The sequence below is a fragment of the Cyprinus carpio genome, chromosome A19, assembly GCF_018340385.1.
Source record: "Cyprinus carpio isolate SPL01 chromosome A19, ASM1834038v1, whole genome shotgun sequence".
In the NCBI taxonomy this organism is placed as follows: domain Eukaryota; kingdom Metazoa; phylum Chordata; class Actinopteri; order Cypriniformes; family Cyprinidae; genus Cyprinus; species Cyprinus carpio.
This window is the reverse complement of record NC_056590.1, coordinates 8,319,599-8,332,825: the sequence shown is the minus strand read 5'-3', so window position 1 is coordinate 8,332,825 and position 13,227 is coordinate 8,319,599. Positions and strand designations below refer to the sequence as shown.

Sequence of the window (13,227 nt, the reverse complement as noted above, 5' to 3'; positions counted from 1 at the left end):
TTTTTTTTTTTTTCGTGTGATTCCTGAATAAAAGAAATCACATCAAAGATGTTCCTCTCAGTCTTCAGGTCAAATGAAGTGGATGATGAAGATGGAGACCCCAAACCAGTTTGTTCCCTGAAAAAAAAAAAAAACGGAGCAGGGCCTGAACTGTGCAGTGCTTAACCAAAAGAAGAACAAAACACACGACTTGCTTTAGTTCACCACCGGTCTGTTTGTGATGTGAACTCTAAGCACTGCCTAACTCATCTTGTCATCTTGTGCTACTAACAGAGTGACAAAGCCTAAAAGTGTGGTGACGCGATGAGCATGTAATCATAACATCTACATTTCTACTTTATATTGTTTGTCCAAAGATGTCCAGACAACTCTGTCCTAGAAATGTAGCATAGCTAGCTAGCGGCTCAGCCACACGAAGGTTCGTTTTCCTTTGCGTTTTGTGTATTTGTGGCTCTGAGGCATTGCTACTGAGTAGAAAATAAACAAAAGCAACAACAAAACATGCATCTGAAAACAGAAACCTGTTTGTATTTTCATAATCTCACTATTATAGGAGATATTTGTTGACATGTTGTCCTAAGTGTTTTTCTGGTACTTAAGAAATCTAACAGGTCAAGGTCAGGATTTCTTCTGTTTTATTTTCCTTGAATTTTTTTCATTATGTTCAAGAGACAAACTGATATTCAGTTGGAAGAGAAAGTTTGGGGTATATGATTTAATGTAAAGACATTTTAGGGGGCATTAATGGATGATAGATCTTTAAACATTAATCTATTATACAAAAGTATTTGGACACAAATTCCTAATAAACCAATAAAATATTAATGGCAATTGTTTTGAAATTAAAATCTCGGTAAGCACATACAAGTGTCCAAATACATTTGGTCACTTTATTTTCTGTAGATTTGATGTTTTTTAATGACTCTGCTATCATGCAAAAACATTGTAAATCCAAAAATAATTGTAGGATTCATACATTTACAGGTATGTCAGTTGCTAAATTAAATAAGTACAATGTATGGCCACATCTGTAGTGTATTTTACAGAAATCTAATACACAGTGACTCCAAGAGAACAAATATTATGCTTAAACATAACAAAAAATAAAAATCAGTTCATCCATTTATGGAAGCGTCATGGTCAGAATTTTTTTTTTTTTTTTTTTTTGCACAATAATCAATTAGCTTTGTTATTTTGATTATGCTCTGAAATGGTGGTATATTGCTCTTTATTAAGACTGAACACAATGTACTGTTTTACAAAGGAATATTCAGCATTACAGTGATTGCTTTTCCCACCTTGCAATTTTAAGTCACCCTTAAAGTTTCCAGCTAGACTTTCAATGCAAAACAACCCCATTATTATTACACAGCTCTCTGGAACACTAATTGGTCAAAATATTGTATGATTATGACTGGTTGAATACATTTTTCTTTACTTGTTTACTCCAGACTATTCGCTCTCTTATGCCCTCTTTACATAACATCCCTTAGAAACCTTTAAATATTTTTTTATATAAAATCTATATTGTTTTACATCACTGTACATAGATATAAATGTGCTAATCTTGTTCTGAATGACATGCTGACATTTTGTGGTCATATGACTGATTATGATGCAAGGGATCTTAAACATGAATTTGAAAGACATTACAATCTGTGTGATTGCTGATTGATGAAACTGCAGTAATTATCAAGCATTATTCATTAACTGTAACTATAATGGAGAATTTAGCTTCTTAAGTACAAATCTGCTTGCCATATGTTGGTATATAAGGAACATGTATGTGCCAAAAGTAATAGTAGTTGTATTGACTATTCTGGTGCGGCTCCCCCGTTATACTCAAATCTTTTATAGCAGCAGTGTTAGAATCAATCACGATAAAGGAATAGTTCACCCAAAAATGAAAATTTGCTGAACATTTACTCAACCTCAGGTCATCCAAGATATGGATGAGTTTGTTTCTTCGTCGGAACAGAAATTTAGTTTTCCATCACTTGCTCACAGTGGATTCTCTGCAGTGAATGGGTGCCGTCAGAATGAGAGTCCAAACAGCTGATAAAAACATCACAATAATCCACACCACTCCAGTCCATAAATGAATGAAGTGAAAAGCTGCATGTTTAAAAAAAACTTTCTCCCACATAAAAAAAAATAACCCCTAAATTTTTCTCCACCAAAAAAAATAAATAAATAAATAAAGTCATCTCGTCTGAATCAGGAGAGAAATATGCACAGATCAAGCACCGTTTACAAGCGAAAAAACAGCTTTAAAACTGTTCTAAACAAACATGTTAATGGATTTTGATGTGAGAGGAGAACAGAGGATGGACTTTTTCACTGGAGGAAGCTTTATTATGGATTATAGACTCATATTTTGGCCAGAAGCAACAGTTTAAAGTTAAAAACGTCTTGATGGATTTGTTTCTTACAAACACGCAACTTTCCCTTCAAAAGATGTTAATTGATGTACTGGAGTGGTGTGGATTACTTGTGGATTATTGTGATGTTTCTATCAGCTGTTTGGACTCTCATTCTGACGGCACCCATTCACTGCAGAGGAACCAATTTAAAGCAAAATATCTAAAAATACATTTCAACAAATAAACAAACAAAAATAAACCAACTAATCTAAATCTTTGATGGCCTGAGGGTGAATACATTTTCAGCAAATGTTAATTTTTTAAACTATTCCTTTAATGTTTAATCAGATATTTTGCAAATGTCACATTGATTGGCCTTCTCTTCTTCTGCATATTTAGTGATAATTACACTCCTGATGATGATGCTGTCATCATATAGTAAATCATTTCAACATGCCCACCTGCAAGAAAGAGAAAAAAAAATGCATGAATGTCAACGAGAAATCACAGTGAATATGCATTTTTTTTTCTGAACATTTTTTAGTTTGACAGTGTTTTTGTTTGTTTTCAAATAAATAAACTGAATTATATTAACTGTCTCTGCTACTTGACTTTTATTCAAGGTGAAACAACAACAATCACAAATTTGCTAGTACTATGTACATAAAAACTTATGGTGTCATAATAACTTGAATGACTCCTTGACTGATCATTTGTAATGCACATTTGGCCAGAGGCTGCACATAAATGTTGGACACCATCTTCATAAAATGTAAATGACATACTCACTCAAGCTTGCATTTACTATTTCATTAAAATAGTTATTTGTATTGACACTCCAACCCTAAGCCTACCTGGTGCATATGATCTGATCACCCCTTTAACATTAAACCTATTTGAAGAAAGTTTGGTGTTGTGAGAGTCGTTCTTCAGCCCAAATGATAAAAAAAAAACATTTGTGACAACAGTATTAAACAAAAATGAATTGCTCTGTCAGTATGTTATATATATTTACCAGCCAAACTGTAATAGACAATATACTGCGTTTCCTGTGCAGTTATTGCTCATATGACACTAATAATGAATAGAAAATCTTATAAATCAAGATAATATAAGCCACATAATCTATATAATTTAATGCATTCAATAGCACCATCACGTGGCAGCATTTGGCATTACTGGTAATAACACTCCTGGGATTGAGTTAATCAATATCATAAAATAACTACATTTGAATTTCCTGAATGAAATATGCACGAAGCAAAACTGCAACTGAACTTGACAGCCTTATTTTGTATATAAAAGTCAGTTTCAGTGACATGATGTTAAGGTTACTTTTCATTTTTAAAGCAAATGATCTGCGAATGATCTGTACACTTTGTTTCTGAAGTATTTTAAACTTTCAAAACATTCTCACATAATCATTAAGATATAAATGAGGGTTTGATTTTATTTTAAAATTTGGCCTTAGTGTGGTTTTTGTGTGTGTGTGTGTGTGTGTGTGTGTGTGTGTGTGTGTGTGTGAGAGAGAGAGAGAGAGAGAGAGAGAGAGAGAGAGAGAGAGAGAGAACGTGATATTTACGAAACAAAATTACAATGTTCACAAGGTAAGAAAACTGGGAATTCAATATAATCTTATATAATTTAAAAAATATATAATAATAAAAAAGGATATATTAAAGATACATTTGAGCGGAGTATAAAACTCTAGTAGAGACTCTAATAGAATAATAATTCCAAACACGCAGATTTTCGCTATTATTTAATATTTTATGCTATTATTTAAAGAAGCCAACGTTGGCTGTTTTTTAAAATCAAGAATAAACATTTTCACGCCGAGATGTACAGTGACGTAATTTCCGCTATGAACGGGGGGGAGCTAGTGATGGGAAGTTCGGCTCTTTTCAGAGAACCGGCTCTTTTGGCTCAGCTCCCAAAGAAGAGCCGGCTCTTTCGACTCCTGAACGGCTCTTAATTTAGAATTTTTTTGTAGGCCTTTATTTTACCATAACTTTGCAAAAATTAATGGTTTGTGTGTTGAAAACCCTTTCATGTGCAGTGTTTTTATGAGAATCTTTATAATTGCCTAATTTTGTGCATTCATTTTGTTACAAAACCATTCTTTTGTTTGTTTTGTTTAATATTTTAATTAAACATTTTATTGCACAAATTAACAACAAAACAGCAAATAAATCCACAGAACAGAACTAGAACTAAACTCAAGCAAACAGTATTAATGTCCTCAGTGAAGATTGGCATTCAAAAAAATCAGATGCCTCAGCTTTCTTCTTTCTGTAATTATCTCATAGACTGTATAAAAATATGGACGTAGTGTCTGTGACGTCACCCATAGACCAAAATCATTTTTTTAACCAGGATGTAAACGTTTTTTTCTGCTGTAAAGTTGGGCCATTTTAACATGGAGTGTCTATGGGATTGACTCCCTTTTGCAGCCAGCCTTAAGCGGCCAGTCGATGAATTGCAGTTTTAGTCACTTCCTTATTGGCTTCACGAGAGAGAGCGGGAGGTTGCCGCTCGGATTATCTGCCCTGTTTTCACCCCCCTTCTCTGTTTTTACATAATGGTATGATCCCATATCCTCACATCTGATTGGCTGCGATGCAATTGCTGACCAATCAAAACAAAAGTTCTGCCTTGAGGTAAGCAGCAATGCGAAAGGAAAAAAAACTGGGAGCCGGCTCTCACTCGATGCGAGCCGGCTCTTCTGATTCAATACAAAGCATCGGCTCTCAGAGCCGCTTCTTTTGCGCATGACACATCACTAGGGGGAGCAAATCAAGGCGATTGACGCGCGAGATCATGTATAACGGGAGCCCGGTTTGCGAAAACATCGGACATTGCGGGAAAAAAGTAGGCACAAACATTGTATTAATTCTTAACATAAACATGATATGTCGGGTTCAAACGACGGAACGTTTTCTTCACGCACAGTCGGCTGGAAACGTCTTGACGCGATGGACGCACCTGGAGGCCAAGCTAAGCTAAGGCTAAAGTCGAGCTAATTCACAATCAAATAAATATGCAAATAAAACACGGGCTATGCATTTAAATGTAATTTGATGGCTGATATTTAATGATTTTCTAATCAATGGAATGAGCTGAAATAGTATACGGGTTAAATGGCCGTAACCTGCAGGCCGTGTTGTTTATATACTAACGTTAACTGTATATAATTTAGCTTCCATAGCTGCTAACGTTACACTAATATATTGTACAGTAAACTGCTAACCTTATTCTAGCCATCATGCGCATCATAAATGCGGACATCCCGTATATATTTCATAATAATAATTCATTATAGTTAATATGGTTTCCATTAATTTTTTCTAAAGCAACAGAATGATATTGAAAGAAACACGGATAAGGATCCGTTAAGATGAAGGCATGAGCTGTCAGATGTTATCTGAGCTCTAGTGTGTGGTTCTCAACTTGTTCACTTATTAAATAAGAGGTTTATGATTAGAAGCAGAAGAATATGGATCAGTATCTGACCGGTTGTAATTCTTAGCATCTAGGTTGTCTGTTTTATTAGAAAATGTGAAACATATTCTGTATATATTCACCACTGTTCAATTATTATTATTATTTTTTTCAAATACTTTTTGGAATTTGGAATTGTATTAAATTGATCAAAAGTGACAGTAAAGACATTTATAATACTTTCTTTTCATCAAAGGAAAAAAAAATATTCAATTTATGTTCAACTATAAAACAGCTTTTTTTTAATTGTAATAATATTTCACAGTATTTCTGTTCTTACTGTATTTCGGATCAAATAAGTGCAGCCTTGGAAAATCTCTTTAAAAATAATATATATATACATATATAAAGATGGCTGGAAAAAATGACCTAATTATTCTGAATAATCCTAGATATACTCTCTCTCACACACACACACACAAATATATATAATATAAAGGTTTAATACGTTTGATTTATGCTTTAATTTTCTGTTTCTTTAGGTAGCTGTCTTCATTAAGTTTTATGTGTCACACTCTCAGCTGTAATCAGCGGACAGAGATCCAAGATGCCCATTCCTCCTCCTCCACCTCCAGGTGGACCCCCTCCTCCGCCCACCCTTAGCCAGGTGAGTACTCTCTAGTTGGCTGGTAACTCTATTGGGAACTGCAAAACCTTACCTCAAAAATATTCACAGCATGCTCACTTCAAAATTCATCTGCCTCTGTGAAAACTTGACCTGAACAAAAAGAAACAATCGCTTTTCCACAGACGAACACAACCCCTCCCAAGCTGAGCCGAGATGAAGCAAAGGGCAGAGGGGCATTGCTCTCTGATATCTGCAAAGTGCCCAAGTTGAAGAAAGTTGGTATTGTGAATGACAGGAGTGCACCTATGATTGAGAGTAAGTGAAAAAGCATAAAACCAAAACATTTTTTGAAAATGTGCTGCTGAGGTTAAAAAGACACGTTCTTCAAATCCTAGTGATCTTTGGATAATGTGTAGCTCAATTCATAAAAATCATGCAAAGCCAAGGCACTCGAGGATGAGTAAAATATAAAAACACTAGTTTCACCTTGATGAAGGCTCGTTAGCCAAAACGGATTGGTGTGCGATCATAGGTGATTGTTTTTAACATTATAGCCATGAGAAAATAAAGGCTTTTTATATTTTACTCATCTTTGAGTGCCTTGGCTTTGCATGATTTTATGAACAAAAAAACAGAATGAATGAAGAAGTTCAGCATATTAATAGGCCTATTGAAGTTATTGTTAATGCACACCTTAAGCTGGATACAACAGTCAGTGCATTCACTTAAATGGATAGTTCGCCCCAAAATAAAAAAAAAAGTAGTTTTTCTGTTGATCCACTGTTCAAAAGTTTGGGGGTCTTAAGAATTCTCTTCTGCTCATCAAGACTGTATATATTTGATCAAAATACATTAAAAACTTTGTGATTTTATTTATTTATTTATTTTTTTAGAGCCGAAAGGAAGTGGCGGCGGTGTGTCCAGTGGTGGAGGGTCTTCTGCACCGGGCCAGCCAGTGGGAGGGCTGTTTCAGGGTGGCGTCCCAAAATTGCGATCTGTAGGAGGTGTGTTGATTGTTTAAAATGTCTGGTTTTTAATCTATTTAAAGAAACTTCTTTCAAAAAAAAATTATTTTCACACCCTCTTATGTGTCCCATATACTTTTTGTGTACAAAAGGAAAATTTTGAAAAATCTTTGCATTGCTTATAGTTTATATTGTTCACACTCTTAAAAATAAAAGTTCCAAAAGTTGTTTTACAGCAGTGCCACAGAAGAACCATTTTTGGTTCCCCAAAGGATCTTTCAGTGAACAGTTCTTAAAAGAACAGTTTTTTCTTAGTGAGGAACATTAAAAAAATCTAAAGAACTTTTTTCCACTATAAAGAACCTTTTGTGGAATGGGAAGGTTCCATGGATGTTAAAGGGATAGTTCATCCAAAAATGAAAATTACCTGATGATTTACTGACCCTCAGTCATCCTAGGTCTATAGGACTTTCTTCTTTCAGACAAATACTTCAGAGTTATTAAAACATGTCTTGGCTCTTTCAAGCTTTGTAATGGCAGTGAATGGTGGTCAAGATTTTTAAGCAAAATAAAGTGCATCCATCCATCATAAAAAGTGCTCCACACGGCTCTGGGGGGGGGGGACTATCCCTTTAAAGATTCTTCATGGAACCATAGATCCCAATAAAGAAACTACAGATTTCCTACTGTAGGTTTTTCACAAAAATGTGTTTGTTCATTCCACAGTAATTATTACCTACAAAATATGTTTCATATTAGAGTATTGTGCCAGTGTTTCTCAGAAACGCAAAGGGTGTTTCCTCAAATTAACATGAGCCTTGTAGTTATGGCTGGTTCTTATGTTGTGTTACAGATGGTTCTGCAGGCAGGTCTGCATTGCACCATCCTGGCACTCGTTCTGCTGCCCCTCGCCCACCCAGCCATCATGATGACCCCGACAGTCCCTCTCAGCAGGCCTCCCCCCCGGAGTCTGGCCGTTCCCAAAGACCATCCCTCCCTGATCTCTCCCGTTCCCCCAGTGGAGGCAGCAGCCCCTCTACAGGCATGAAGCACAGCTCTTCAGCCCCACCTCCGCCTCCCCCAATATCCCGGCGTGGAAACGCTCCTCCTGCCCCGCCGCAGAAAGCCACAGCGCCCACGTACAATCGTGAAAAGCCACTTCCGCCGACTCCAGGGCAGCGAGGATCCTCTCCAGCGCCGGTGCGTGAAAACGCACCACCTCCACCAGTGAAACCTCCTCCGTCTCCTGCGAGCAGCCGCTTGTCTTCATCTTCTTCTTCACTGGCCCCGCCTCCGCCCCCTTACCGTCAGCAGTCTGGGGTTTCCAATGGCCCCTCCAGTCCTGTGAACGAGGCGGCCCCCGAACTGCCCCAGAGACACAACTCACTCAGCAAGAAGCCTTCAGCAGGTGGACACACACCGACACGCGGACATGCGCCGCCTCCACCACCATCACCCACCCCACATGCTGCCAGGCCCCCGCCTCCAGTACGAGAGCCCCCGGGACGAGGAGCAGGTGAGCTCTACTGTCTGAAATCTGGTGGATCCAGAGAAAATGATTACTGTCTGACTTTTCTCCAATTTTCTCAAATTAATAATTTTTGTTTAGTGCTACACTACCATTTAAATGTTTGGGCGTATAAGATTTTTTTTGTTTTGAAAGAAGTCTTGTATGCCCACCAAGGCTTCATTTATTTCATCAAAAATACAGTAAAGACATTAATATTGTGAATTATTGAACTCTTTTCTATTTTAATATATTATAAAATGTATTTTATTCCTGTGATCAAAGCTGAATTTTCAGCATCATTACTCCAGTCTTCAGTGTCACATGATCCTTCAGAAATCATTCAGATATGCTGACTTGCTGCTTAAGAAACATTTGTTGTTCTTATCAATGTTGAAAAGAGTTGTGCTACTTCATATTTTTGTGAAAACTAACAAAATAAAAATAACAGCATTTATTTGAAATATAAATATTTTCTAACATAACAAATAACTTGTTAAATTTAATGCATCCTTGCTGAGCAAAATTATTAATATTACTATTATTCTTAAATAAGAATAAGACATCTTACTAACCCCAAAATATTTAAACCATACTGTTCTTCTAGAGTAATTCACACAAAACGAACATTCTGTCATTATTTCCTGTTTAATTTGTGTAATTCACAAGGAGTATTTTGAAGCTGTTCTTTGTCTCTTTTCCCATATGTCTATCATTGTAACCACGTTTCTCAATTTCCATAAAGGTCATAAAAACATAAAAGCTCTATACATGCAGTCTGTATGATTCAGGCACTTAATTCTGAGTTATGATCAGTATTGTGTGAGGAACTCCTTCATAATTTAACACAAAGCTGGCTTCAGAAGAGTTGAAATATGGTGCATGAGAATAATAATTTTAAAGTATTTGTGTATTGACATTTATCTTTTTTGTTATTTGCTTGACGTTCTCAACATGACTTCCTTTACTAGCTCCTCCAGTTCCTGGGCAGCCGTCACGAAATGGCCGGGATGCTCCACCACCGCCTCCACCTCCTTACCGGACTCACGGCACTGCCTCGGATGTCCCGAGCCGAGGCAAGCCCCCTCCTCCCCCCTCCCGCACACCAGCCGGACCCCCGCCCCCTCCCCCACCCATCCGCAATGGACACACTTCCATTTCCCGTTCCTTTGTAGGTGAGTCATTCATGCTCACTCTCAACCCGCACCTGCCCTCACATCCTCATTTCAACATCCTTCGTTCATATAGAGAGGATGGAGTTTTTTCCAAACTGAAACTAGCGCTGCACTTGTCCTGTAGGGCAAGAGTTGGTTCTGTCATGTGGCCAGAAACTCTCACAATGACCTGTCTTTATTCTTGGACACTGGTATTGTGCAAAATAAGTCTACATTTAGTGTTAAACCTGTTATAAAGCTAAAAATATTCAGATTGATTTTCATATTAAAAAGTGTTACTCATTTAATGAGTTCACAGGCATGTGTAGTCGCAGCTGTTACTGAATCATCTCACATTCAGTGTATGACGATGCTGACAACATAATTGCATCAAACAATAATCCAATGGTGTTATCAGGCATGTGCTCACTCTGAGATCCTCCGTAATGAAATCTAGTAGTTTGTCAAGCCCCTTTGAAACTTTAATCTAATCTATGTGTCGGTGTTGTTGCAAAATATTAGCATTTTATGCATTTAGCAGACACACTTAACCTGACTGACTAAGAAAAGTGCTTTAGCATCACATGAACATCACTTAAAGAACAAAAATGTGTGTCCTTTACATTCGTTCATAAATGGAGATTGTCCAAAGTTACATAAAAATGAGGAAAGACAAAACAATTGATCATAAATAATAAGACCGTATTATTAATGATAAATGCCTTAAATTTGAGAAACTGCTGCTGCACAATTAAAACCACACAAATAAATATTTTTTGGTAGTTTTGTTAAATACAAGACAAGTTACACTTTTTTTTTCTCACAAAAATTGAGAAGCAAATTTTGAGAAGACCTACATTACCTTTCAAATGTTTGGGGTCATTAAGAATTTAAGACTCTCCAATGCTGCAGGTATTTAATCAAACATACAGTAAAAACATAACCGTTTTGTGGAATAAAAGTCATACTGACCCCAAACTTTGCATGGTAGTGTACATTATTATTTTTTAGCTAAAAAAATGCTATATAAATATTTCTTTTTATTTGTCTCTTCCAACAGATGATTTTGAGTCCAAGTATTCTTTTCATCCTCTGGATGACTTCCCTCCTCCAGAAGAGTACAGACACTTCACTAAGATATACCCAAGCAAAGCTAACAGAGGTAAGTACCTGGAAATGAACAGTTAGACACCTAGCAGTTTGGTGCAGAACCACACAAGCTTCAACAAATGCATGTAATGCATCCCACAGTGAGCAGCACAAAGCCTCCTTTGATCACTTGTATGCTTTCATGTGCTTGTGTAAAGAGACAGCTGCTGCATGCTTTTAATCTTCAATAGGTTTACTGCACAACTTTGCTGAATGCTTTTGCCTGATGGCTTGTATATGGTACTGGTACAAAATCAACAGGAAAGAATACAGTGATTTTTGATCTTGCACTCATGTGTCTCTGTTTGTTTGGCAGTAATGAGAGGAGCCCCTCCTTTGCCACCTGTTGGGAGGTAAACACTGTGACCAGTCGCTTGGGCTGCATCGGCGATGAGGGCTCCTCATACAGACCCATACGCTCATAAACAGACAATCTCACATGCACATCTAAAGACACAAAGCCTGCACCTTATTAACAGCCATTCCCCCATCGGATAACGTTCCTCTACATTCAAGCAAGCTCCATTGTATCACTTTTGTCCGGTCTGGATGGTCATCGTCGCTCAGAAAAGAGTGAAATGAGGGAAAGTATTGCATCTCACCATCAATAATGGCCAACTTTTTTTTTATTATTCCCTTTTGACATTTTAAGTACCTTGGTAGCATTGCACATTTGGTTGGATGTGCACTGAGAGCTAGAAGTGGCCGTCAGAGCCTGTATGTAGGTAAAGCATAGCACTTGAGATGGGAAGCAGAAAGCATGTCCCTGGAAAATGTCTTAACTACTACGGCAACATGTTAAATGTTTTTTGTTCCTTATTCCTCTCAGTCGCCACCCCATGTTATGCACTGTGAATAACGCGTCACTCGGAGCAGAACGTGTCTGAGTGTGAGCTGAACTGTACAAACTGTTACTGCTTTAGATGTTTTTGTCTTTTGTCCTGGTCATGCCCTGTTTAAGGGAACAGCCATTACCTTTAAGTTCTCAGGGGGTTTGTTGGGACTTCATTACCCTCCGGTAAGGTTGTGAACGAAAAGTCCGAAAGTGCCAACAGATGCTCTGCCATTAATAAATCAGCATGGCTCCTTCAGTCGTAACACATCCTCCTTTGGGAATGTATGTATATATATGTACAACTTCCATTTTCCCGCTACAGGACGTTATGTCTGAAAGCAGGTTTTGTCCACATGCTGTCTATGGACTGGTTTTGTAGGGCAGCGTTTCAGCCATTTATGAAATACATCTAGGATTTTTATCACTGCAAAAATCAAGTTCAATGCATGCTGCTTTTTGGGACAGACCTCCAATATAAACTTTGGGTAAATTTGCATGCAAAGCCGTGAAATTGCTTCAATTTCTTCTAACAACGCACCTGCTATTCAGATGACAGGACCGTGACCAAGGGTTTTGGAACTGTTGTCGTATACTTTATAGTATTGCTGCAGAAATGTGGCAGATAGTCATTTCACTACCAGTCACGTTCAACTAACTGACGTTTGCATTCAGCCTAGCCGTACATGCAGATTCGGAACGCATTCAAGGCTGACATCCCAGTTTATCCACACCTTGTTCAGTGTCATATTGTTAGATCTTCCGTTTGTATGTTCATGTTTATTCTCCAGAGAACAGTCTGCATTTCAGATCTACAGAAAAGCTAACTTTTTCATAAATGGAGTGTAGTTTAGATGGACAGTTGTGAATTCTTTTTGCCCCTCTTTGTTCTTCTGCCTTACATTTACTGATTAACATGTCGGTACGGGATTTGTAAAAAAAAAAAAAAAAAAAAAAGAAACTGTGTATTTACAAGTACATAGAGAGATATGTTAGTGATAGTGATTAATCTATTTTTAAGTTGTAAAAAGCTTGTAATATAGTAAATAATTTCAGGCAAACATAGGTTTCAAAAGAAGTCTCGGACTAATTGTTATGTGATGGAATGTCCTCCTACATGAATATGGCTGAGGATGTTTTCTTAGACTAATACTTGTCTCTACTTGCCTACTGTCTGCCAGCAGGGGT

At 37.3% G+C, this 13,227-nt stretch overlaps 2 protein-coding genes across 5 annotated transcripts in view; both read left to right on the top strand.

The window, feature by feature from the left end:
* Positions 1 to 1,061, top strand: part of LOC109048822 (junction plakoglobin-like) — a 65,693-nt gene extending 64,632 nt beyond the window's left edge. For all 3 annotated transcript variants that reach the window (XM_042776221.1, XM_042776222.1, XM_042776220.1), the window contains exon 16: positions 62 to 1,061. The gene's annotated coding sequence lies outside the window, so the exon portion shown is untranslated. The remainder of the gene's footprint in view (positions 1 to 61) is intronic.
* Positions 1,062 to 5,145: 4,084 nt separating this feature from the next.
* Positions 5,146 to 13,227, top strand: part of LOC109049485 (WAS/WASL-interacting protein family member 2-like) — an 8,213-nt gene continuing 131 nt past the window's right edge. Inside the window, exons 1-9 of one of the 2 annotated variants that reach the window (XM_042776219.1) lie at positions 5,149 to 5,234; positions 5,316 to 5,435; positions 6,347 to 6,471; positions 6,615 to 6,747; positions 7,326 to 7,436; positions 8,251 to 8,913; positions 9,876 to 10,079; positions 11,119 to 11,220; positions 11,524 to 13,227. The exon at positions 11,524 to 13,227 is cut by the window's right edge and continues 131 nt beyond it. In XM_042776219.1, the coding sequence (XP_042632153.1) occupies positions 6,412 to 6,471; positions 6,615 to 6,747; positions 7,326 to 7,436; positions 8,251 to 8,913; positions 9,876 to 10,079; positions 11,119 to 11,220; positions 11,524 to 11,564 (1,314 nt within the window). In that variant the 5' untranslated portion in view covers positions 5,149 to 5,234; positions 5,316 to 5,435; positions 6,347 to 6,411 and the 3' untranslated portion in view covers positions 11,565 to 13,227. Of the gene's footprint in view, positions 5,235 to 5,315; positions 5,436 to 6,346; positions 6,472 to 6,614; positions 6,748 to 7,325; positions 7,437 to 8,250; positions 8,914 to 9,875; positions 10,080 to 11,118; positions 11,221 to 11,523 lie in introns of both variants that reach the window. The other variant, XM_042776218.1, reaches the window with a different exon arrangement.